This window comes from Meles meles, chromosome 3 (assembly GCF_922984935.1).
Source record: "Meles meles chromosome 3, mMelMel3.1 paternal haplotype, whole genome shotgun sequence".
NCBI classification, from domain to species: Eukaryota; Metazoa; Chordata; class Mammalia; order Carnivora; family Mustelidae; genus Meles; species Meles meles.
The window spans coordinates 155,931,903-155,957,129 of NC_060068.1; the positions used below are offsets into that span (position 1 = coordinate 155,931,903).

A 25,227-nucleotide genomic window follows, 5' to 3' on the forward strand; every position below is an offset into this window, starting at 1 on the left:
TGACATTAAAGAAATGGTAGCCTTTTGGGGCAAACATGAAAGAATGATTATAGGTTTCTTTAAAGAAGAAAAGCCCAAGGGTAGAGACAGAAAAACCAATACCAATACCCAAACTGAAAAAAGCCCAAACCCAAACCAAATTGATCTCTAGTGAGCGCAGATTTTTCTAACAGGGAACAAAACCATCACAATTACTAAATAACCTCCAAATATTTCTAAATATTTCTGCTGTTGAGTTAGTGCACCAGAGATCTAGAATAGAATACTAAGTATACTCTTTCTTTAGAAGTATATTTAGAATATATTTAGAATAAATATACTTTCTTTTTTATATTGTTAATTTCTTCTGTTAAATGGTATATTTCAAATATGAGATACTTTATCTCCATTATTCAAATGCTACCTAATCTAGCCTTTGACGTTATCACTAATCTTCATTTATTCACTCCCAAGTATTTCTTTTTGAATGAAGGAAAATGAGAACCATCTTACAGTCAGAAGTTCACTTTTTAAGGGTAGCTTTTCCTTGCCTAAATAGGCATCCCAACCAAAAGTATAATTGATTATCTCCATTGTATGAATATTTATTTAAAGCAATTTGTCTTAAGCTACTAAAGCAAATGTGGTTAGAAAAAATTACATCTGCCAGGACTCAGATCTAGTAGACCTTCGCATGAATCCTACAGGTACTTCTTCTATAGGTATATAGATCCTTCCTCTATAGATATAATATCTATAGATATTATATCTTAAAGACATCAGAATTCTGGAAGTATGGAGGGAACCAGAATTTTTTCAGCCACTTTTGGGCAGTACAATCTGTCACAGATAGTACTAAATTTCTTAGACTGGGTTGAGGACCCTAAGATTAAACAGACATTTTGTATATATATTTCACAGTATTTAATAAAAAAATTGCCAGCAAATACACTTGGACTGGGACCTGAAAAAAATCCAGCATAACTGAAGCTATTCTCAGAGTGGTCAAATGTGAGCCTGTGATGGCTTCCAGGTCCATCAATACGAGAAATTACTTTGACCCATCAACAACAGAAATTAGAATCTGTTAGGGTTTTAAATAGGATATAGAATGTACTAAAAATTAAACCCCAGTTGAGTGTCCTGAATGCAATGAAATGTAGAAACAGCATCTTCTTTATTTCAATAACTAAGTAGGTCTGTGAGAAAATTAGTACAGCTAGTTGTGAGCAGACCAACTAGCTGAGTGACAGGTTGGTTCAGTTAAAGCCACAAATCTTGAAAAGCTAGATCTAGATAAGAGCTGTTGGCACTTCTCTTTCTGACCATTCCTAGAACCCACTAGGCTCACAATTCTGCCACTAGCAAAGACTTCTTATGTAATTTCAGCAAGGTATAGCTTTCTGCCTGATGACAGTTTTAAATAATGAGGGGAAACCCATCATTTAGGGCTCACATTTTAAAACATGTCATTCCTAATCTTACAGGAGTAAGCTCTTGTCTCCTAAGAACTGGCTGTTTTCTCAGTGGAATGGGTCTAGGTGGCTTTAGCCTGCCTTTACTTAGCAATCCTCACTCTGTCTTGACGTTTTCTCTTCTATAAATCTTCCACCAATCCTATACAACAGAACCTACATTACTGTCTGGATTCAGGCTTCTGTGGATCAGCTTTGTCTCCAAAATTCTTTGAGATCAATGTAAGCCAGAGAGAGAACACAGTCTAGCAGATGCTGAGCACCAGTAGAACAAAGCACTCCCACCTACCTTAGCCATCCTGTCTGGTGAAGTGAGTCTGATGTACATTTTCATACAATATACAAAGCACTGGTCATACAATTAAAGTGGCTATGTTTTGAGAAGCAGTTCATTGGCTCTTTAGCCAATAAAGTTGCTTTGTAACCGAGAAAAGTTCCCCTCAACAACTTGCAAAATTGCAAGGCATTTTACAAAGAGAATATTATACTTGATCTAAGCTGAAAAATCCTTAGGTAAAGGTTATATACCTAGTGGTTAAGGCCTCCGACACCACAGCTGGACAGATATGGGTTTAAATTTTTATTATTCTACATTTTAAGCTGTGGTCCTTGTCAGGTTACTCAACCTCTTTATGTCTCATTGTTTTGATATGGAAATCACATTATTTCGAAGAATGATTGAAGAAAATATATGCAAAGACATAGCTTAAAATACAGTAAGCACCCAATAAGGGTTAGCTATGACTATCATCTTTTTGTTGTTATTGTTTTTGAGAAATAAGAAATGAAAAGGTAAAATAAGAATTCTAATTCTGAAATATATGTGAAAAATTTGGGGGGCTCCTTTGAAAAAGAATTCTATGTCAAAAGTATTATTACTATGGCTTTGAAATTACTTAGAACTTTTAAACAGTGAGTTAACATATCCTTCTTTAAATGCTCACTATCTAAGCATATTTTTCTATAAAAATTTAATTATTTGAATATGTATTATAGACAAGACCATGTGGTTTAGAAATCTTCCTATTGAAAGAAATTAGTTAATTAAAAGCATAAATGGCTTGGATTTTTAAAAAATACCCCTTTCTTCTTTTGTTCATCCTTGTGGTTATCAAATAATGAATCTTTCAACAAATAGCAGCTGATTATTATACACCCCAAACTGAAACGTGTTTTCAGATGATCAATGTGGATGAGTGGTTAGATCTCCTAAATCCATCTGAAATTTAAAAAGTTGAAGTGAAAACTCAGTTTTCAGTTAGAATTCTTATTTCTTTGAAAAAAAAAAGTATGGCCACCAAGAAGAATTAGAGGGAATAGATTATACTCTGAAGAGTAAGAATTAGGTGTTACTTGCCAGCCAGCTATCTGTGCAAACACTAGGCAACACTTTCAAATAATAATCATCCCCACAAAGAGATTCATACATGGTCACACTGTGAAAAATGTCAGCCCTCTGATAATTCCCCTAGTGAAAATATTCTAGGAATTTCCACCCTTAGTAAATACATGACTTGACATATCTAAGCTGAATCATTAGACTGATGCATTTGATAACCTTGGTAAGAAAATTCTTTTTAACTCTTAAAGTGATAGGGCTTAATTATCAGGAACAAATGGGTGGTCCAAATTCCCAGTTGGTTTCTGTTGCGGCTTTTTTGCCTTTGTCTACAGTCCTGTTGTAATTACAACCTGTTTACTAAGTAGGCAGCACTGGCTTCTAGGTGTTAAATATTTAAAGGATCCCAAAGATTATTATAGGATGATAAATTTGCCAATATGTAGGAAATTAAATATACTTCAATGAGACAACTCATTCAGATCTTTCTCTGTTCAGTTATTCACTAAGAATCGCATGTAAGTCTATCAAAACTAAAGTATTTTGAAGAAATTTTCAAATACTCAATTCAAGTACTGAATATGTACATGTTCTAGACACTCTTTTAGGTGCTAGAGATATGGCATTGGTGAATGCAGACAAAGCTGTTATTTCTGGAAATTATTTTATCACGAAAGTCATGCTTTTGGAACCTCCTGAAAAGCCAAGCAAAAGAAATCTAGCTTGATTTTTTAACAAGGTAAAACTTCCTTGGAGATTCTCCAATAAGCACAACCATTGTGTCCATATGGGTGTTCTTTTTGTAAGAGCAGAGGCATTGACCAACAATTACATTTAGAGAGTCAAATGCATTCTTTTCTGACAATTCTAAGACTTTATAAACCACCCACAGTATTGTCCCTAAGACCTCCCATCCTGGTGGTTAGAACTTATAAAATGACTGAGTATGTGGTAAGGTCTCCAACTCCTTTCCAACCCAGTTCCAGATCAGGTCTGTTAGGGATCTGAGTCACCTGAAGCATATGCTAGAGATAATCTGAAATCCTAAAGAAAAGTTAGAAATGACTCACCATTCTGTGCATAGCCACTTTCTCCAGAAACGGCTTGAAGTATATAGAAAACCATACCAAAAGCTGTACCCAGAATCATCATTCTGAGAGAGAGAAAGAAAGGAGAGAGGAGGTGTGTGAGCCTATGTGTAGGAATGAATGAGAGAGAGCAGCAGTGAGAGAGAGACAGAGACAAATCTACAGCTTTAGCACTTTATACTTACTTAACCACAGACAGGGGGAAGTATAAACACAGCAAAAAAGAAGGCAAGTGCCAGAAACAGGAAGTCTGAGTAAAAGTATTGCTGTTGTAAGCAGAGGTAGCGGAAATGAAGGGATAGAGCTTTTGAATTATTGTACCTCTTTGACATTCCTGTCAGCCCCCAAACTTATTCAGCTTATTCCAGAGTAAAATAGCACATTCAAATCTAGCCCCAAACTACCCGAGACTAGAGTGTGAATAAGGTTCAATTAAAAAAAAAAAAAGGCAAGATAAAATTCTAAACCTAGAAATCTAATCAACTGATTGTCTGGGGTGAGTTTCTCTTTAAGGAAAGGTTCTGCACTTTATGAAGTAATATATTGTTATTTTAAATAGTTCACCTCCAATCTGTGAACATACACACTAGAGAGTTTCATAAGAACAGCAATTTTGTTTGGTTTTCTGTGTGTCCCTTGTACTTACTTAAGCCTTGCTCATCAAAGTAGGCATTCAAGAATTATTTATTTAGTTTAGGAGGTGGCAAACTATAGCCAAGGGACAAAATTTGGCCCACCACTTATTTTTGCAAATCAAGTTTTATTGGAGCGGAGATACTGTTGTGATATAACATTAGAGTTGAGGACCTACTGCAGAAACTACATGGCACACAAAATGTAAAATCTTTATGCTCTGGTCCTTCACAGAAAAAAGCTGTTGATCCCTTGCTTATTGGATAAAACAGTTATTTTCTCTGTGCGTTTTTAGTAGGATTTTATTTGTGAAAATGTGATTGCCACACAACATTTTGGGAACACACGGTATTCGCAAACCACACTGGTACCTCCCTACACGTATGGGGCAAAAGCTTAGCAAAATGACAAAGATAATTCAGACTCTTCCCAAACTTGTCTGCCAAACAAAACTGCTCCCAGCCTGGCTCCTGGGTTAAAGTAGTCATATTTGTTTAGTCTAATGGACTTCCTGGTAATTGTCGAATCTTTTTCTTTAAATCGCTATTAGTATTCAAATGAAGGTGCTGCTTGATAGTAATCCTGTTATCAACAGAGAGCCAGGCCTTCCCGAACACTGAGGACTGCTCAGGTCTTCACTGGCTAATCACCTGCACTGGAGCTATAAAATACCCCTCGGCTCTTTTTTAGAAAAAAAGCCATAAGACTAAAATTACAAGGTGTTGAGTACGGAGATGTGGAGTAGACAATGATAGTGAACTTTTGTTTGATTTATAGACATTGGGTAGATATTGGTCCTACAGTGCTGTAAAAGTGGCTGAATTAGCAAAGATGAACAACGCCCCAAAGTGTAAAACACAGAGTCTTTGAAAGCTGCGTGAGTTCGTGGATGTCATCATTACAGTTATTGTGACAGACTCATAAAGTAAGAAAAGAAGAACTGGGGTATCAGTACTAGTCTCTGGAAGCCTGTCTCCATTGTTGAGGCAGATCCAGTGAAAGGGATGGGGTGCCCTGTTAAGTGAAAGGGATGGGGTGGCCTGATAAGATCACACTCTGGACCACAAGCTCAAGGGACATTTCAGAGCAAGAAGCCAGCTGCATGGACACAATCTATCTCCTCCACCTGCTGAGGTTTTCTTTTGGCATTTTCAAACATATTTCAAAGAGTGACAATTTTGTGCATCAAATAATAATTTGTGCCCTCATTTCTAATCTTGTCTTGAAAGCTTGGCTAGAAAAATCACGAGTCTAATTCATGAAAATTGGTATGTTTTTGCATTGAGCTGAATATCCTTTCAAGAAAGATATAAATATGAATTCCCATAAACTAAATAAGTGTTAGAGAAGGAATCATGTATTGTATCTCTCCACCAACAAAGGACCCATGGATTGCTCAGGTTGTCGCTCCATGGGTGAGTAATTGGGTTGTGTCTCTTTAAATTCTCTTGTTTATCATTTTAGTGGACTATCATTTTGATTGTATCTCTTTCCTTTAGTTGTGAAGATGTAAAAGAACAAAGCCAAGACACAATATTTTGGTACAGCATGTGCTAGTTTGCTCAGGGGATTTCCACTGGTGTACTTACTCTTTTTGGGTGGGGCAGGAGATGCCTAAGGACCTAGAGAGAAACCTAGATATAGTGCGGGGAGCTCAAAGAAAAGAGAAGCCTCACTAGTCCTTCTAGAGATTCTGGGGGAGCAATGGTGCCTTCTCTACTTTCTTCACCCAAGTCTGGCTAGGCCTTTGGAAACTTAGGAAGAAGTTGCTTCTACCTACTTCTCCAGATGAGAGAGTTTCATTGTGTTGTTTTGTCATTACTCTGTGAGAGAAGTGGAGAGCTAAGAAAAGCAGATCAGGAAAGATGTTCAGGACACCTGAGTCTCCACCTGCAAAGTCAGGATCCCAGCAGTGGACTGAGGACAAAGCGGATCCTTGGACACTGAAGCCTGACTGTTGTACACGTCGCCCTTCTCTTTTCCTGTTGTTTCCTTATATCACTACCTTCTCTCTTCCCTCTCTTATATTCTGTCTTCCTTTAGTCTCACGCGTTCCTATGATGTGGTGAATCATAGAAAAGGAAAGGCATTTTATTGTTTCTCGTATACAAACAGAACACAGTGACTTTGTAAGACTCCCAGTATCAGTTGGTCACAACTTTCCTTTCTTCCTGTGTGTGTGTGTGTGTGTATGTGTGCGTGCATGTGATCATTCAGACTCTTAAACAGAGAAAGCAAGAACAATTTTCTTTTCCTACTGTAATAAGTTTTGTCTATAACTTTGTATATCACAAGTAGAGTCCTGAAGAGCTGAGAGAACTCACCTTTTGGCCAGATTTGAGGTTCCTGGATACGGGGAGGGAGAGGGTGTGTACTCTTTACTTGACTATTTACTGTTTGATTTCTTAGTAAAAATCCACTCCAGGAAGCCCCCGGTTTCGTCTCTTTGTCCCAGTCTGTAGGGACAAAGATTTTCTTAGGCAAATTTAGGCTTATTACTAATCCTCACTCTCTGAACTCATCCCTTAGGACCAGAAATTTCATTTCCATCCTTGACAGAAATTATTAATTTAGTGGGTCAGGCACCAACACATCAGCTCTTTCAGCACCCTTGGGAAACAAACTATTTTAAGAGCAAAAGCACTTCTCAGAGTCCGTTTTTGTACAAGGCTTATAAAATAGTCAGTGACATTTAGTCCCCAATGAGAAAGATTTAAAAGTTACTCACCTTGTGATTGGACATAGAAGGACAATAAAATGAAACAGCAGCTCCAATAGAAATAATAAGCAGTATATGTTGCTACAGGAATATCCTGGGCAAAATCTGATGTTTAAAAAATACTCAGAAAGTTCCAAAACATGTTCTATGAAATCTGTGGAAGTGTCCCCCACCCCCCACCATCACTTACCTTTCTTAATTAACAGTAAGATATTATCCATAAGATGGGAAAGAGTCTTGGGCACTTGCTTTCTGCTGGGAGAAAGAAATCCACACCAGCTCAGTGGAGTGACTGGGGACCCCCAAGAACTATGAAAAAAAAAAAAAAAAAAGAGGAAACCCCCCCAAGGCGTCAAGTAGGTGAGGATGACTGTAAGCAGACCTAATCTTGCTCTAGTCCTAAATGAATTGTCTTTAGCATTTTAACAGTGTGTGCTGAGTCAGTCCCTAGGGCTCTGAGGGGGGAGTCCCAACATCGTGAAGTTTCATTTCCAGGAGCACAACGTTTTCCTTGTTGTGGCTCTTCTTTCATTTCCCTTTCCTCCTTACCCTGTGTCTTCAGCCCCATGCCTTGCTGTCACGTCATGCAATGAGTTCTTTCTGGGCAGAGTTTGAAATGTCAGAGCTCTTTTGCCCTGACAAGATTTTAGTCTCTGTCTTTGGATACAACAAAAATGCAGTCTTTGAGTGCCTGTTTTTCACTCTTTGCTGAAGACATTTCTGCCAGAAAGAGAGTGTTTTGCTGTCAATACAGGCACAAATTTTGATACAAACATGAACGGAATGTCTATCCTTGAGGAAAGTGGTATGCCTGTTGGCAATGGGCGCAGATCCTGGCACTTTGTGGGGCAGCCCGGGGCAAAGTGTGGGTCTGTCTCTCCCTTCAGGCCCTTCCCATTAGATAGTTCACAGAAGGCTCCTGCTTACAACTCTAGGGTCAGTGCTTTGTAGTGTTTTGGAGAAAAGTCTGGATTAAGTGACACCATCCTGAGCCCTGGCCTGTGACTCTTTATGCATAGATGTCCTTGCAGGGAAGTTCTATGCAGAAAAGGCTATGCCTGCAGAACACTTTCCAGAGAACTGTGGTGCTGATTGCCGCACTAGTATCCAAATCCAGACAACCGGAAAAACTGGTAAGAGCTAGCCCTCAATCCTACTTCTTATGCTTCCCTGCCCTCTTAGAACCTAGAACCTGTGCAAATTAAGTCCTCAAGAACAGCACTAGTGTCTGGTGTCTGATAGTTTCCTAAGCTAATTATCAACATAAGCAAAGTGACCCTGAGTGATATTGTTCATGGAGTTGCCACATAGAATCGGCAGATGTTCCTGGAAAAGAAGGAGCAAGGGGTCTGTCTGTTGGCAAATTACATGAGACTACGCTGAATTTTTAAGACACAATTGTTACCTCCAGATGCTTTCCAAGAAAACAGAGAAGTCCTGCCTACTTTTGCTTATGGATGTGTGAACTTTTGTGCTTGTATTTATTAGTCTCAGGAGACTTTGGAATTTTATATAGGACTTTCATTTCTTTTTGTATATTAGTTGGGCTATTTGGCTGAAATGAAGGAATTTGGAAATAGAGTGGTTCTAAGGAATATGAAGCTTTTTTGCTCTCTCAGAAGGTGACCCACGGCAGTGAGGAAGTTCCTTGGGCGCCCAGCCCACTCTTTCATTTCCTAGGATGTTGCTCTTATCTGTGTCTTTAAGGTCAGCTGACCTGTACCATGATCTTATTCCAGACTTTGAGAAGCAGATACAACAAGAAAGTGAAGAGGAGTCAGTTTCCCTTTTAAGAACATGATCTGAAAATGGTGTCTATCACTTCTATTCTTGTCTTATTGGTTAGAAGTAGTCACCACGGCCACTTTTAGCGGCAAGGGAGAAAGGAAAATGTAGTCTGAAAAGCAATAACTATGTTTCAAACTAAAACTGGAGAATCTATTAGTAGAAGGAAGAAGGGGAGAATGAATGTTGGGGCCAACAAGGAGCCTCTACAAGGGTCGTAGACTCAGTAGTTATGCCAAAGTACATCTCATGAAGAACACAGGCAGTGGTAGTCAATTCCACCTGCAGGGCCAGAGAGGAGGCAATTGAACTCGGGATTAAAGAATGCAAAATGACTTCAGGTGAATGGACCTAGATCCGGCAGGAAAGAACTTGCACTTGCCCAGTGGGGAAGTAAGACTTAATATTCAAACCGGGGCCATTTTTCCTGATCTCAGGTCTCTGATCCCAAGGAGCTTTAAAGAAAATTAAAACTCTAAAGCTAGGGTTCCAAATTTGGGTACTCCATGCATCTCTTGAAACTCTAAACCATATGTGGGGATCAAAGGTTTTTCTCTTCTTAGAACCTTAGAAGGGACAGTGACACAAAACTTTAAAATCCAATACATCAATCTGGGGAGGTGGACACCGTGACAAAGTAGATGAGCTGTTCTCAGGGGAACCGTGGACAATTAGAGACCAAGGCACCTGTGTCTGAGACTCTTGATTTGAGTTTCCTGGCTATTTCTCTCATGTCAATCTTGGCAGGTGAGGGGAGGTATGTCTGACAGTATGACATTGAATATTTGTGCTGGTCTCTACCTCCCTACTCTGGAGCAGGTAAGGCTGTCCTTTCTTATTCTGCCCCCATTTTTTGGAAGGGGGTTGACCTTGCTAGGGAGGCTTCTCACCATTTTCTTCTGTCTAGGCTCTGCATGCACCCTTTCTAAAGCAACTCTCTTCCTCTCTACAAACAGCATACTCTATTCCCTAACTTCATACCAAGTTGTGTGGTTTCTTAACTAAACTCTTTTCCACTACTAGAAGCAAAAAGGAGGGGATTTATTTTGGGTAAATGCAGAATGATAAAGGAGGCAGGGACAGGCAGGGAACTATAGACTGTGTACCAGTGTACATCTCATATTTGTGTTGTCACTGAAAGGACTCAACTTTTTTCCAGTTTATTATGAGAGGCTGAATTTTGCCTGCACTGATTACTTTACAATGTCTTTCAGAAAGGCAAAATCCTATTTCAAGTAAAATCTTAGGTCATTCTGGGCAGTGTTTTGTACCCAGATTTTCACAGTGTCTCTCATAAAGGTCTTATGGGCCACCAGAGGATGCAGGAAGAAAAGAGGGGGAAGCTGAGGCAGCATGTTGTGGGTCTATCTCCAACACGGGAAATATTAACCACTGCCTCCTCCCTGCTCCTACCCATGGGTTTTCCTTCCCACTTTGGCTCTTCCCGTCCCCCACTCCTCATACAAGAACAGACATTCCGAACTCTTCACTCAGGGAAGAAAGTTGCCCGTTGAAAACATTTAAGTAGAGAGTCTCTTCCTGGCTTGTGAATTCAGAAGTCTGAGCCTGGAGGTAGTAAAAGAGAAGAGTGGCATAAATAGAGTCACAAGGAAGAGGATTCTTAACTCCTCTGCCCTCTCAAATACCACTCTTTCCATCCCTCAGACTAGATGAGTATCCACATTGAGGGAGAGGAGAATGGAGAGATGGGGTAGGAAAAGTCTGTTCTCAGGCTGAGGGGGAGCACCTGGGAGAGCTCAGGTGGGAAGGAATGGGGTCCACAGCTGCAAACCATATGCCAGCGCCTGGGATCGTCTTGCAAGGTGAGTCAGAGCCGCTTCTTTCTACTCTTGGGGACTGTACACAATGCCATAATTCAGAGCTCTGCCAGCTATCCTTCCCATAAGGAAGGTGAGGACTTCATTTCACCACAGTCATCAGTTTCCCCTCCAACTTCCCAATGAAGACAATGCTCTAATATGATCTGGCTTTCCCCCCAACAAAGTTTCATATAATTGCTAAGTGCTGGAGGAGAATGGCCGTTCAGATGGGGGCTAGAAATAGGGAAAAGAAAATCCCTCTCTTTTTTTAGTCCCACCATAGATAGACCATACTTGAAGGAGGGGCTAAATGAACCAATGAGAAAATACTCTGAACCAAGAGAATAGTAACCTTCCTCCTGCTTAAAATTTGTTTAATAATATAGTTTTCTGCGTAGGATTTTGTTTGGAAAATAAATGAGATCTACCTCTTAAAGTGTAAAAATCTCTAGGTTCTGGTGAATAGGGCATGGACTTGAAATCACACTGGGGTTGCAGTTCAACTTCAGCACGGGTCTGTCATCAGCAAAATGGGGGAATAATATTTAATTCTGAGGGTCACTCTATGGTTGAAGTACATGCTTCAGGGCCTGTCATTAGGTATTTAGTGCAGGCAAGCTTTTTCTACCATCTGCTTTCATCAGGAGGGTACAAAATGTGGCAAATGACAGTGTTAAACCATCTGTCTCCCCAGTCAGTAGCTTTTATTCAAAAACCCTCTCCAGGAGGTCTCTTGCCACAACTGAAAATTATGATACTAGAAAACAGACTTCAAACTTCTGGCTTTCAATTTCAAAGCCACTCTTTAAAAGGTAGGGGAATTTAGAACAATTGTTTTTCAGGCAAGATATGTTCTTCTTTCCCTATCTCACCTGAAGCCTGTCCAATACATACAACCACTCCTACCCATGTCCCTCTCTTTCTCTCATAACTAGATAAAGAGGTATTCTTTCTCCTTCTAAATGAGGAAGGAGAGGGAACTCAAGGGAGTAGAAAAGAGAGAGTTGTGTTCTGGTGAGCACTCATGATGTGGAGTCTAGCATCCTAACACTTCTCTGCAGTAGCATATAAATCCAAGGTAAGGGAGAAGGTCCTAAGATAGGTTTGGGGGATGCAATAATAGAAGGAACCTGTGCTTCACTTCTCAACAGCATGCTGGGAGGTGGCCATCCCACAGGTTTCCCTAAACCTCTAGGTCACTGGAGAGTAGAATAGAAATGGTATTCCAGTACATGGTAGTACAGTACTACACTGCCTTTATTACTATAGCTTTATAGATCAGTTCTTTTAAAAAAGATTTATTTATTTATGAGAGAGAGAGAGAATGGTAGGGGAGAGGTAGAAGGAGAGAGAGAATCCTAAGCAGACTCCCTCCTGGGCACAGAGCCTGATGCAGTGCTCAATCCCAAGACCCTGAGATCATGACCTGAGCTGAAATCAAGAGTCAGACACTTAACCAACTGAGCCATCCAGGTTAAGTTTTGTTGTCAGGAAGTATGAAGTCCTCTAACTTTGTCCTTTTCCTCAAGAATGTTTTGGCTATTTGGGGAGTCTTGCATTTCTGTGAATTTTGGGATCAGGTTGTCAATTTCTGCATATAAGGCAGCTGGAATTTGATAGGGTTACATGAAATCTGAAAATTAGTTTTGGGAGTATTGATATATAAACAATATTAAGTCTTCCAATTCATTAAAATAGTGTATTTTTCCATTTCTAAGGTTTTCACTAATTTCTTCAAAATGTTTTGTGGATTTTAGTTTTCATGTCTCACTTTTTTTTCATTTATTCCTAGGTATTTTAATCTCTTTGATGCTCCTGTAAATGATCTTGTTTTCTTAATTTCCTTCTCATATTATTTGCTCTGGTATAGTAATGCAGTTGTTTTTAGAATATGAATCTTATATCCTATAATCTTTCTCAACTCACTTACTCTAATAGGTTTTTTCCCCCCTTGTGGATTGATTAGCAATTTCTATACACAAAATCATGTCATTTTTGAAGAGGGGTAGTTTTCCTTCTTTCTTTCTGATTTGGAATGTGTTTAATTCTTTTACTTGACTACGTCCCCTGGTTAGAGTTTCCAGTACAATGCTAAACAGAACTGGTGTGAGTGGACACTCTTGTTTTGTTTCTGATGGTAGGGGGAAAGCATTTAGCCACTCATCCTTGAACATGGTATCAGTTATGGGTTTTTTTAGTTGCCTCTTATCAGATTGAGGAATTTCCTTCCTATCCCTACTTTGTTGAGTATTTTAATCATGAAAAGGTGTTGTATTTTGTCAAATGCTTTTTGCATCTATTGAGGTGATTATGTGGCTTTTTCTTTTGTTTTACCAATAGGATAGATGACTTGTATTAATTTCCAGATGTTAAATGAATCTTACATTCCTTGGTCATGACTTTGTTACATTACTGGATTCAATTTGGCTAGTTGAGGATTTTTACATCCACATTCATACAGGACATTGATCTGTAGTTTTTTCTTGTGATGTCTTTATTTGTTTTGATATAGGGTAATAATGGCATCTTAGAACAAACTGGGATTTCTCACAAGCTTTTTTATATTTTGAAAGAATTTGTGAATGATTAACATTAGATCTTCTCTAAATATTTGATAGGATTTATCAGTGAAACCACATAGGCCTTTTCTTTGTGGGAAGTTTTAAAATTACTAATTCAACCTCTTTATTTGTTTAGGGTTATTCAGATTTTCTATTTCTTCTTGAGTCAGTTTTGATAGTTTGTGTCTTCCTCAGAACTTGTTTATCACCTCATTTATATAATTTGTTGTCATACCATTGTTTATAGTATTCCCTTATAATCATTTTTATTATTGTAAGATATATAGTGATGTCTCCTTTTTTATTCCTGAATTCTTAGTCTGAATTCTGAGTTCTTGAATTTCTGAATTTCTTAGTCTAGTTAAAGGTTTTTGTAAATTTTGTTGATCTCTTCAAATGTCTAATTTATCAAGGTATATACTTTTAAGAAAATCATGGAGAGAAGAGAAGAGGGGAGGTTAATACTTTGTGAGTCTATCCCTTACAGCCTCATATCTGATTAGGGAAAGTATTACTAACAAAAGAGTCATATTTTAGTATTATAATATGATTAGCTAGAATGATAGCACAAATACAAAAAAAAGATGAATCATGGTTCAGATGATGTGATTTAAAGAATTGTATGTTGTTAGTAGGATTCCAATGAGACTGATTGAAAAGCTCTTATTTCACATTATGTGATAAGCTCACAGATATGTACAGGGCACAGAAATCTTCTTTGAAACTGCATTTTATTTCACGGGAGCTACAAGTGTGGTGGAAAGCACATTTGACTAATAGGACATGAAATGTTCTTTTTAGGTCTGAGAGATTGGACATGATTAATGTGTGGCTGAATGAATGGTGGTTATATGTTCAGAGTTTGGCTCCTTCCAAGGTACATTATCTTTTTTTTTTTTTTTTTTTTTTCCCAAGGTACATTATCTTTAACTTGCATTCGTTGCGGAATATTGGTATAACAGTTAATACAGTGGGGTTGGAATCATGTAGATCTGCATTCTTAAAAGAGCTGTGTGACCCCTGGAGAGGTTATTCAACATCTCAAAATTTGAGTTCCCTATTAAATAAGGTTGTTGTCATAATCAAATGAGATAAAACAAGATGTTCATCATTGTATTAGTGATGATGGTAGTGGTGATGATGATGACAACAATGACGAAGGGCAGTGAGCCCCATAAATATGCATTTACTCACTTTCTGGAGATAATGCTAATTTCAAACCTCTTCAGATTTGCCCTTCTCTCATTGCAATGCAGACCTTCAGGGGACTGGTTTCCACTGGTAGCTTTCTTACTATGAGCTGTGTTTTTCTTTCCTACCTGGGTTTTTTCCCACTCACCATTCAGAACTTTCAGACTTTTCTTTTGATAAAAGTACTCAGAATTCCTTCTGTCCTCCCCCCACCCCCAATTATGAGTGTATCAATTCCTAATTACTTGCTGGCATTCATAAAGGATTCTTACTTTGCATCATTCATTACCTCAGTTGCTTCATAAACAAACATTTCTTGTAATTGTAAAACATCTACCTAGAAAGTTGAGGGAAAGGAGTGGTTTCTTTTTTTCAGTGTTAACCAGAGAAAGACTGAAAGTGATGCCTTATGACTAACATTTAAAGAAATGAGATGATTTGTGTTGATGAAGTCTTTGGAGTAGGTGGTTAATTTTTAGTATATACTTCTAATAGTCTTTTCTATTATCTGGACTAAACTTTAAAATTTCATTTTCCAAGTGATGAAATTAAAAATTTCCAAATAACGATACCTTTAAATACTGCAAAATATACTTTTGGATCCCATTTTTCAGGTCATTTGAGAATGTGTAACACAGTGATGAATTATCATTTTTTTGACCAAAAAGGAAAAAAAAGTGCTATACCCTATACCACAGTGAGCCAAAATCAATGAGAACACAAAGCGGGGAGGTGGAGAAACACAACCTATATCCATATACAAGAAAACTGACCATGAAAAACATTTATTATCATTATTATTATTTTTGCCAAGTGAGGAACATATAAAAACTTATGTGAAGTAAGAATAAATGTAGGAAATATTTATCTATCATAAAGCATTAAAATAAATAAAAACTGTGGTAAAGACTGCTTATTTTACAACTTCCTTCCATTGGTAAGGTGAGTTTTAAAAATCATTCTAGGGAGTGGGTAGCTTTGTTTCTTCTTCCCTGACTATCTGTCTCCTCCATCCTCCTAGGAGTAGGTTAACTGGGGAGATAACACTCAAGGGCTGCATCTATGTAGCAATAGAACAGGAGGCTGCAAGGGGAAAGGCTCAGTGTATTTATTGTGTGACTGACCTCCAAAGATTAATTGGCCTGCTTTCATTTTAAATTACCTGACGCTGGGGATTTAATAGAATGAGTCCAGGTTTGCATGTGATCAGAACAGCAGAAGCCAAGTAGCAGAATCAACTTTTGGTGCAGAGACAACAGGAAAAGCAGACCTGAGGGCCAGCAGTAACAGTCACCATTTGCTGAATACCTGTTATTTGGTAGGTTCCTGCTAAATGCCTTAAGGCTCATATCTTCGCAAAAACATTATTATGTGCATTTTTAAAATTGAAAACAGATTCAGAGGACTGGCTTGCACAGCCGAATTCATGCCACTATCCTATAATTTCTCTTTGATGTGATCTGTACCTCTCTAAGTTTGCTGAATATGGGAAGTTCAAAAATTAAGTTAATTCATATAGTAGTTTAAAGCTCATTTTCTTTTTTAAAAATTTATTTATTTATTTATTTTAGAGAGAGAGAAATTGAGAAGGGAGAGAGGAAGAGAATATCCATGCAGACTTTCAATGAGCACGGAGGCTGACGTAGAGCTTGATCTCACCAGCCATGAGAGCAGGACTTGAACTGAAACCAGGAGTTGGGCACTTAACCAAATGAACCACTTTGGAGACCCTAAGCTCATATTCTTCTTCTAAGGTCTGTAGACATCAAAAATTGCTGCTCATGGGGCGCCTGGGTATCTGAGTGGGTTAAGCCTCTGCCTTCAGCTCAGGCCATGGTCTCGGGGTCCTGGGGTCGAACCCCACATCAGGCTCTCTGCTCAGGGGGATCCTGCTTCCCGCTCTCTGTCTGCCTGCCTCTCCACTTACTTGTGATCTCTCTCTCTCTCTCTCTCTCTCTCAAATAAATGAATAAATAAAGTCTAAAAAAAAAGAATTGCTACAAATGGGTTTTCAGAAAAGCTTTCACATACATGGAGAACATTACTAAAATACATGCAAATCTAAAATCCTCCATGCTTTTATTCCTGCACCATCTCCCAGCCCTTTAGCTATCTAAAATAATTCTACAGTGTCTCTCCATGATTTCCTGCTCTTGTTTAATTAAAATCAATTTTTAATGAGAGTAAACTATGTATTTTTTAAAAAAGATTTATTTATTTATTTGAGAGAGAGACAGAGAGTGGAACAAAGGGCAGAGGGAGAGGATGAGGGAAGATCTCAAGTAGGTCCTTCACTGAGCACAGAGCCCCACACAGGGCTGGAGGCAGGGCTGAATCCTATGACCCTGTGATCATGACCTGAGTCAAAATCAATAGTTGGCCAGTTAACCGACTGAGTCATCCTGGCATCCCGAAAGCAAGCTGTAGTCTTAAATATGTTTTTTTCCAGTCTTTATTTCTCTTTGATCCCTCTCCTCTTTTTCTTGCAGATAACAAACAACTGGCCTCATTCTGGCTGGCTACAGCTATTTCTGTCCTTGTTATCCTGCGATGAGTTACTATGTTAAGCAATATCTTAACAATTGCAGGCAAGCATGTTGATGTTTCCCAGTGATTTACCAACATGCTTGCTGAACAACAAAAAAAGGTGTTCAGGTAGGAAATTTTAGAGATATTAGGTTTTCCTGTTTACTTAGTTTAAGCAATAGTTCTATCTTGACACACTGACTTTTATTTTTGTGATGCATCAGAAGTTGATTTATTTTTGTGTTTTAGTCACTTAACAGTAGTTGTGCGCCATGAGACAGTTCAAATGAGTAGGATTTGATTTTTTTTTTCCACAGACAATAGAAACACAATAAAAATCTTGAACCTATTTTGAACTGAAATTAAAAGGACCCCCCCAACTCATTTTCTGCTTGGTTTCTGAAGCCCAGTTCATCACAAACTCTTATATATCTATCAACCTGTTAACTTCTAAGCTGTTAGCCAACTTATGGTCTCAGTCAGCATTTTAGGACAGAACTATGTTGATATCAAATTTTGCTTACAGATACAAATTGTTTTTGAACAAATTGTGGGAACAAAAGCCTTTGTTTAATCTGACACTCTGCTTGTGGTTTATAGGTGTTAAAAACATTTTCCCCAATAAGGGAACACCCAAAATACATGTAATTAACACCTTGGTAATTATATAATAAAAATGAATGGATAGATGTTTTCTCTTCCTGGTAATACTGGAACTTAAAAATGCTAGGCCCACCAAGAGCTCATTTAGTGCCATTCTGAGTTGTATTTACATGTGTCTTCAGTAAAGAATATTTTCTGGGCAGCAGTATTCAGTATCAAAAATGTGATATCCAGATATCTTACCTGATACTCCAAAAAAAAAAAAAAAAGAAAGAAAGAAAGAAAACGAAAAGAAAAGAAAAAAAGAAAGAAGAAAAAAAGGAAAGAAAAAGAAAAATTTGCCAGGTAATTTTATCTAGTCCTGTAAACAGCTTTTGATTTCAAAGATTTAAAAATTTTATTCAGATATGAGTCATTATTCTAGTAAGGTGAATTAAACTGGTCACTTAAAAGAAGGTAAGAATTGACTAAAAGAGCAGTTTGGTTCTTAAGGATGATTCTTAATAAGTTAAGAACACTCTAGGATTGAAAAGAGGAACACAGAAAAATATGTTGCTCTCAGAACAGCAGAGTAGAATAGGATTTTGTTTTGTATTTTCTGTAATTTTCTCCAATCTGATTGAAGAGACAATTCAATAGTGATTTTAATTCATGTTCCCTCTCAATGAGTGTTTTAGAGAAGCCTTATGTAATTGCAAATAGGTCAGCCAGTGTTAGTAAGTGATTTACAATTGCAGAACACATTCTCATCACAGTAGGTCAGGTCAGTGTCCTGCCAAGCACAATTCTACTTGTGTAAGTTCAGCTCTCACAGTATACATATCTATGTATCATTTGAAAACAGAGAAGAAAAAAATTGGGGTTACAGAGCCTTATTTCCAAAGCAGTGCAATATGAGTTGCAGTCCATTCAGTGGAATTGGGTAGAATTTCAAGACTAGCCACTCAGGCTTTAGGCCAGGATAGAAACAGATAGACAACAGCTATCTGTTAAAAAAAAAAATTGTCTTGAAAGAAAAATATCATTACTGTGGCATCAAATACTTTAGGAGTCTGGCATACTAGGTAACACAGAAGGATGTTTAACTAGGTGCTATCAATAAATAAAACACTTCTTAGGGCAACACATAGCAAAAAGCTAAGATTTCCTTTGCAAATGTTCTTCTTTACTCATTCAACAGTCAATGGAAATTTGGGCTCTTTAGTTTGGCCATTGTTGATAATGCTGCTATAAACATCTGGGTGCATGTACCCCTTTGAATATGCATTTTTGGCTCCTTTAGGTAAATACCTAGTAGTGTAATTTCTGGGTTCTAGAGTAGCTCTATTTTTAACTTTTTAAAGGAACCTCCATACTGTTCTCCAGAGTGGCTGCACCAGTTTTCATTCCCACCAACAGTGGAAGAATGTTCCACTTTCTCCACATCCTCTCTAAAAGTTGTTTCTTCTGTTAATTTTAGCCATTCTGACAGGTGTGAGGTGGTAGCTCATCATGGTTTTGGTTTATATTTCCCTGATGATGAGTGATGTTGAGCACCTTTTCATATGTCTGCTATTCTTTGGGAAAATGACTATTCATGTCTTTTGCCCATTTATTAACTGGAATATTTGTTTTTGGGGTATTGAGTTTGATAAGTTCTTCATAGATTTTGGCTACTAACCCTTTATCAGATATGCCATTTGCAAATATTTTCTCCCATTGCATAAGCTGCTTTTTAGTTTAATTGATTGTTTCCTTCACTGTGCAGAAGATTTTTATCTTGTTTAAGTCCCAATAATTCATTTTTTGCTTTTATTTCCCTTGCTTCTGGTGTGGTATCTATTAAGAAGTTGCTACTGCCGAGGTCAAAGAAGTTTCTTCCTGTGTTCTCCTGTAGGATTCTGATGGCTTCCTGTCTCACATTTATCTCACATTACCATTCATCCATTTTGAGTTTATTTTTGTGTATGGTGTAAGAAAGTGGTTCAGTTTCATTCTTCTGCATGTTGCTGTCCAGTTTTCCCAACATCATTTGTTGAAGAGACAGTCTTTTTTCCATCAGATATACTTTTCAGCTTTGTTGAAAATCAGTTACCTATGTAGTTGTGGGTCTATTTCTGGGTTTTCTACTCTGTTCCATTGAACTGTGTGTCGGTTTGTGCACCAGTACCATACTATCTTGATGACTACAGCTTTGTAATATAGCTTAAAATCTGGAATCATGGTGCCTCCAGTTTTGTTTTTCTTTTTCAGGATTGTTTTGGCTATTCGGGGTCTTTTGTAGATCCATACAAATTTTAAGATTGTTTGTTCTAGCTCTGTGAAAAATCCTGGTAATATTTTGACAGGGATTGTATTAAATGTGTAAATTGCTTGGGTAGTATAGACATTTTAACAATGTTTGTTCATCTAATCCATAAGCATGGATACTTTTCCATTTCTTTGTGTCCTCTTGTTTCTTTTGTAAGAGTTCTATAGTTTTCTAAATCTTTTACCTCTTTGGTTATGTTTATTCCTATAAATCTTATGGGTTTTGATGTAATTGCAGATGGGTTCGATTCCTAGATTTCTTTTTCTGCCATTTCATTATTTGTATGTAGAAAAGCAACAGATTTCTGTACATTGGTTTTATATCCTGCGACTTTGCTGAGTTCATATATTAGTTCTAGCAATTTTTTGGTGGAGTCTTTTGGGTTTTCTACATAGAGTATCATGTCATCCACATATAGTCAAAGTTTGACTTCTTCTTTGCCAAATTGTATGTCTTTTATTTCTTTTGTTTGATTGTTGAGGCTAAGGTTTCCAGTACTATGTTAAATAGTAATGATGAGAATGGACATCCTTGTCTTGTTCCTGACCATAGAGGGAAGGCATTCAGTTTTTCCCATTTGAGAATGATATGAGCTGTGGGTCTTTCATATATGGCCTTTATGATGTTGAGGTTTGTTCCATCTATTCCTACTTTGTTGAGGGCTTTTATCAAGAATGGATGGTCTATTTTGTCAAAAAGCATTTGTCAAAAAGATGCTTTTTCTGCATCTATTGAGGGGATCATATGGTTCTTATCTGTTCTTTTATTAATGTGGTATAACACGTTGGATGATTTGTGAATATTGAACCAGGCTTGCAGCCCAGGAATAAATCCCACTTGATCACTATGTTGTCACCTCTCTCCTTTTATGATTTTATCTAATTGGGTCCTTTTTCTTTTTTTTTTTTTTTTTCTGATAAGCCTGGGTAGGGGTTCTGGGTAAGAATTCTGGGTAAGAATTCTATTAATTCTTTCAAAGGATCAGCTCTTAGTTTTGTTGATCTTTTCTACTGTTTTTGTTGTTGTTGTTGTTGCTGTTGTTTCTGTTTATTTCTAATATTTATTATTTTCCCTCTTCTGTTGGTTTTAGGTTTTATTTGCTATTCCTTTTTTATCCTTTAGATGCAAGGTTAGGTTGTGTATTTGAGACTTTTCTTGTTTCTTGAGTTAGGCCTGTATTGCAATATACTTCACTCTTAGGATTGTCTTTGCTGCATCCCAAAGGTATTGGACTATTATGTGTTCATTTGCATTTACGTTCTTGTACTTTTTATTTCTTCTTTAATTTCCTGGTTAACCCATTCATTCTTTTTAGTAAGATGTCCTTAACCTCCATATATTTGTGGCCTTTCAACTTTTTTCTTATGGTTGACTTTAAGTTTCATAGCATTGGGGTCTGAAAATAAGCATGGCATGAGCTCAATCTTTTACAACTTGTTGAGGGCTGATTTGTGACCCAGTATATGAACTATTCTAGAGAATGTTCCAGGTGCACTCAAAAAGAAAGAATGTGTATTCTGCTACTTTAGGGTGAAATGTTCAAATATATCTGTTAATTCCATGTGGTCCAGTGTGTCATTCAAAGCCATTGTTTCCATGTTGATTCTGCTTAGATGATCCGTCCATTGCTGTAAGTGGGGTGTTAAAGTCCCCCACTATTATTGTATTATTATCATTAATTTCTTTATGTTTGTTATTAATTGATTTATATATTTGGGTACTCCAAGTTGGGGGCATAAATATTGACAATTGTTAGAACTTCTTGATGGATTAAACCCCCTTAGTTATGATATAGTGCTCTTCTTCATCTATTGTTATAATCTTTTTCTTAAAATCTGGTTTGTCTGATATAAGTATGGTTATTCTGGCCTTCTTTTGATGTCCATTAATAAGGTAGATTGTTCTCTAGCCCCTACTTACTCTCCATTTCTTCTTTCTTTCTTTCACTCTTTCTTTCTCTCTCTCTCTCTTCCTTTTCCTTCCTTCCTTTTTTCATTAAGATCTCATTTATTTATGTGAAAGAGAGAGAGTAAGAGTGGGGGGAAGGGCAGAGGGAGAAAGAGAAAGAGGGAGAAGGAGAAGCAGACTCCCCACTGAGCAGGGAGAATGATGTGGGGTTCAATCCCAGAACCTGGAGATCACAACCTGAGCCAAAGTAAGACACATAGCCGACAGCTACCCAAGTGCTCCTCCATCTCATCACTTTCAATCTGGAGATGTCTTTAGGTCTAAATGAATCGCTTGGGGTGTCTGGGTGGCTCAGTGGGTTAAAGCCTCTGCCTTCGGCTCAGATCATGATCCCAGGGTCCTGGGATCGAGACCCACTTCAGGCTCTCTGCTCTGTGGGGAGTCTGCTTCTTCCTCTCTCTCTCGGCCTGCCTCTCTGCCTACTTGTGATTTCTGTCTGTCAAATAAATAAATTAAAAAAAAATGAGTCTCTTGAGCAGCATATAAATGGATCCTGTTTTTTTTCGTTTCCATTTGAATACCCTATGTCTTTTAATTAGAGCGTTTAGTCCATTTATATTCAGAGTGATTACTGAAAAATACGAATTCAGTGACATTGTGTTACCTATAAAGTTGGTGTTTCTGGTGATGTTCTCTGTTCCTTTCTAGTCTTTGTTGTTTTTAATCTTTCTTTCCCACTCAGAGAGACCCCATACTATTTCTTGAAGAGCTGGTTTAGTGGTCACAAATTCCTTTAGTTTTTGTCTGGGAAACTATCTCTCCTTCCATTCTGAACAACAGCTTTGTTGGATAAAGTATTCTTGTCTTCATATTTTTCCCATAAAATACATTGAATGCATCTTACCATTCTCTTCTGGGCTGTCAAATTTTTTTTTTTAAACAGTTCTTTTTTTTCTTTTTTTTTTGTTTTAAGATTTTTATTTATTTGACAGACAGAGATCACAAGTAGGCAGAGAGGCAGGCAGAGAGAGAGGAGGAAGCAGGCTCCCTGCTGAGCAGAGAGCCCGACGCGGGGCTCGATCCCAGGACCCTGGGATCATGACCTGAGCCGAAGGCAGAGGCTTTAACCCACTGAGCCACCCAGGCGCCCCTGGCCTGTCAAATTTTTGTGAACGTATTTGCTGCAAAACTGATCTGTCTTCCCTTGTAGGTTAAAGACTTTTTTTTTTTTTTTCCTCCTGTTACTCTCAGGATTCTTTCCTTGTCTGTGGATTTAATGAATTTGACTGTGATATGACTTATTGATGGCTGGTTTCATTGAATTTAATGGGAATTTTCTGTACTTCCTGGATTCTGATGTCTGTGTCCTTCCCCAGACTAGGGAAGTTTTCAGCTATAATTTTTTAAAAAAACCTTCTGCGCCTTTTACTCTCTCTTTATTTTCTGGGACTCCTATGATACAAATGTTACTCCATCTTAATAAGTCACAGAATTCCCTAAATCTACCTTCATGATCTGTTACCTTTGTTTCCCCTTTTCTTTTCAGCTTCATTATTTTCTATAATTTTATTTTCTATATCACTGATTCATTCCTCTGCTTCATCCATCCTTGTTGTTATGAAACCCATTCAGGTTTGCATCTTGTTTGGAGCATTTTTAATTTCGACTTCACTATATTTTAGTTCTTTCATCTCTGCAGTAAGGGATTTTTTAGTATTGTCTATGCTTCTCCCACCCCCAAACCTAGCTAGTATCCTTATAATTGATGTTTTAAATTCTAGTTCAGACATCTTACTTATATCTATATTGATTAAATCCTTAGCCATCATCTCTTCCTGTTCTTTCTTTTGGAGTGAATTCCTCTGTCTTGTCATTTTGGAGACCAAATAAATAAATAAATAAATAAAATAAAGCAAAGTAACATTAAAATTAAAAAATTAAAGGAAAAAATAGATGGATAAAGAAAGCTAGATCCTTGATGTGTTTTTGGTCTGCTTGTTAAGAGAAGCTTGATAAAAAAAAAGAAAAAGGAAGATCAAAATTACAAAAAAAAGACCAAAAAAATGCTCTTTGTATATGCAAAAACAACAACAACAACAATAACAAAACAAACAAAAAAACCCAAAGGAAGCTAGATCCTGTTTCCCCTAGAGCTGAAGCTTTGTAGCACTCCATGATCAGTAGACTTGGTGTGTTTAAGGGATTTGTACCAGTCTTCTGGGAGAGAGGCCTGCTGCTTTGATTCTCAGGTGAACTTGCCCTAGTGGAGATGTACCTGCAGGACACAGAGGGTGGGGCTTGGTGTAACAGCTCCATTCCCCACTTGGTGGCACAGGTTAGTTTATTGAGGTGGATCAGTGCTAGTGGGCAAGGGGTGAAAAGACTTGTCCTGCTCTCTCATCTCCAGAATGGGAACTTCATTCCTGCCACTCTTCATGAAGACTTCACAGACATGCAAAAATCACTCCTCCTGTATCCCCAGCTTCCAGATCCCCACCTTCACCCTGTCCTTATATGAGATGTCCATCTGCCAGGTGACACAGAACTCTTGTGCTTTATCTCAGGCATGGCTGGGTTTTGATACCCCACACTTCAGAAAAACTCATGGTATGGACCTGTGCTGATCCTCTTGGAGAAGGTCTCACTGTGCTGTGGCCAGCATTGGCTTGTTCCAGAAAATAGTTGTGCAACTGTGCAGTGGTTCAGAGTTTATGGGAAATTGCAACACAGCCAGCACCAGGGATTTCTGCCCTCAGTGAGAGTCTTTGTTCCTATGCTAGTGAATGGGGAAGTTTAAGGGCTCCCACAGAGTCTTTTGCCCATAGAAAGACCATCTATCCTCTACCAAATTGCACCTCAAAGAGGGGAGATACTTCTCCCTGACCAACCCAGGGGATACTTAGATTGTGTTGCCTGCTCCTGAGGCTCCACACTGCTTCTCCATCAAGGCTCTCCAGACACAACACTGGCTATGGTACTGACCTCTGAACATTCAGACTCTGTGCTCTGCTATTTATAAAAACGCGATGGTATTGAAACCCTCTCTTTTTTCCCCAGCCAATGGTTTTGGGAAACAGTTTTCTTGTGCAGTCACCTGTACGTGTTTTCACCCACCCCTGTTCTTTCTCTCAATCTCTTTCCCTACTCTCTCTGTGATCAGGGCTCCCTCTCCTCTGCAGCACCCATGACTCCTATGTCCCCAAAATCAACTCTTCACAGTTTCTACCTTCCAAAAGGTCATTTTTTCCCCTTGTTTGCAGACATGCAGCTTTGTTCTATAAGACTTAATGATGGATTTCTTGGGTGTTCA

At 38.1% G+C, this 25,227-nt stretch overlaps 1 protein-coding gene across 5 annotated transcripts in view; it reads right to left on the bottom strand.

Moving 5' to 3' along the window:
* The window catches only part of IL7R (interleukin 7 receptor), a 38,941-nt gene extending 31,318 nt beyond the window's left edge, over nucleotides 1-7,623 (bottom strand). The window contains exons 1-3 of one of the 5 annotated variants that reach the window (XM_046000440.1): nucleotides 7,424-7,623; nucleotides 6,839-6,970; nucleotides 3,864-3,946 (exon numbers count right to left, since the gene is read on the bottom strand). In XM_046000440.1, coding sequence (XP_045856396.1) covers nucleotides 3,864-3,945 — 82 coding nt within the window. In that variant the 5' untranslated portion in view covers nucleotide 3,946; nucleotides 6,839-6,970; nucleotides 7,424-7,623. Of the gene's footprint in view, nucleotides 1-3,863; nucleotides 4,008-6,404; nucleotides 6,442-6,838; nucleotides 6,971-7,423 lie in introns of those variants that run through there. The other 4 variants (XM_046000442.1, XM_046000441.1, XM_046000444.1 and 1 more) reach the window with 4 other exon arrangements.
* Between the last annotated feature and the right edge of the window lie 17,604 nt (nucleotides 7,624-25,227).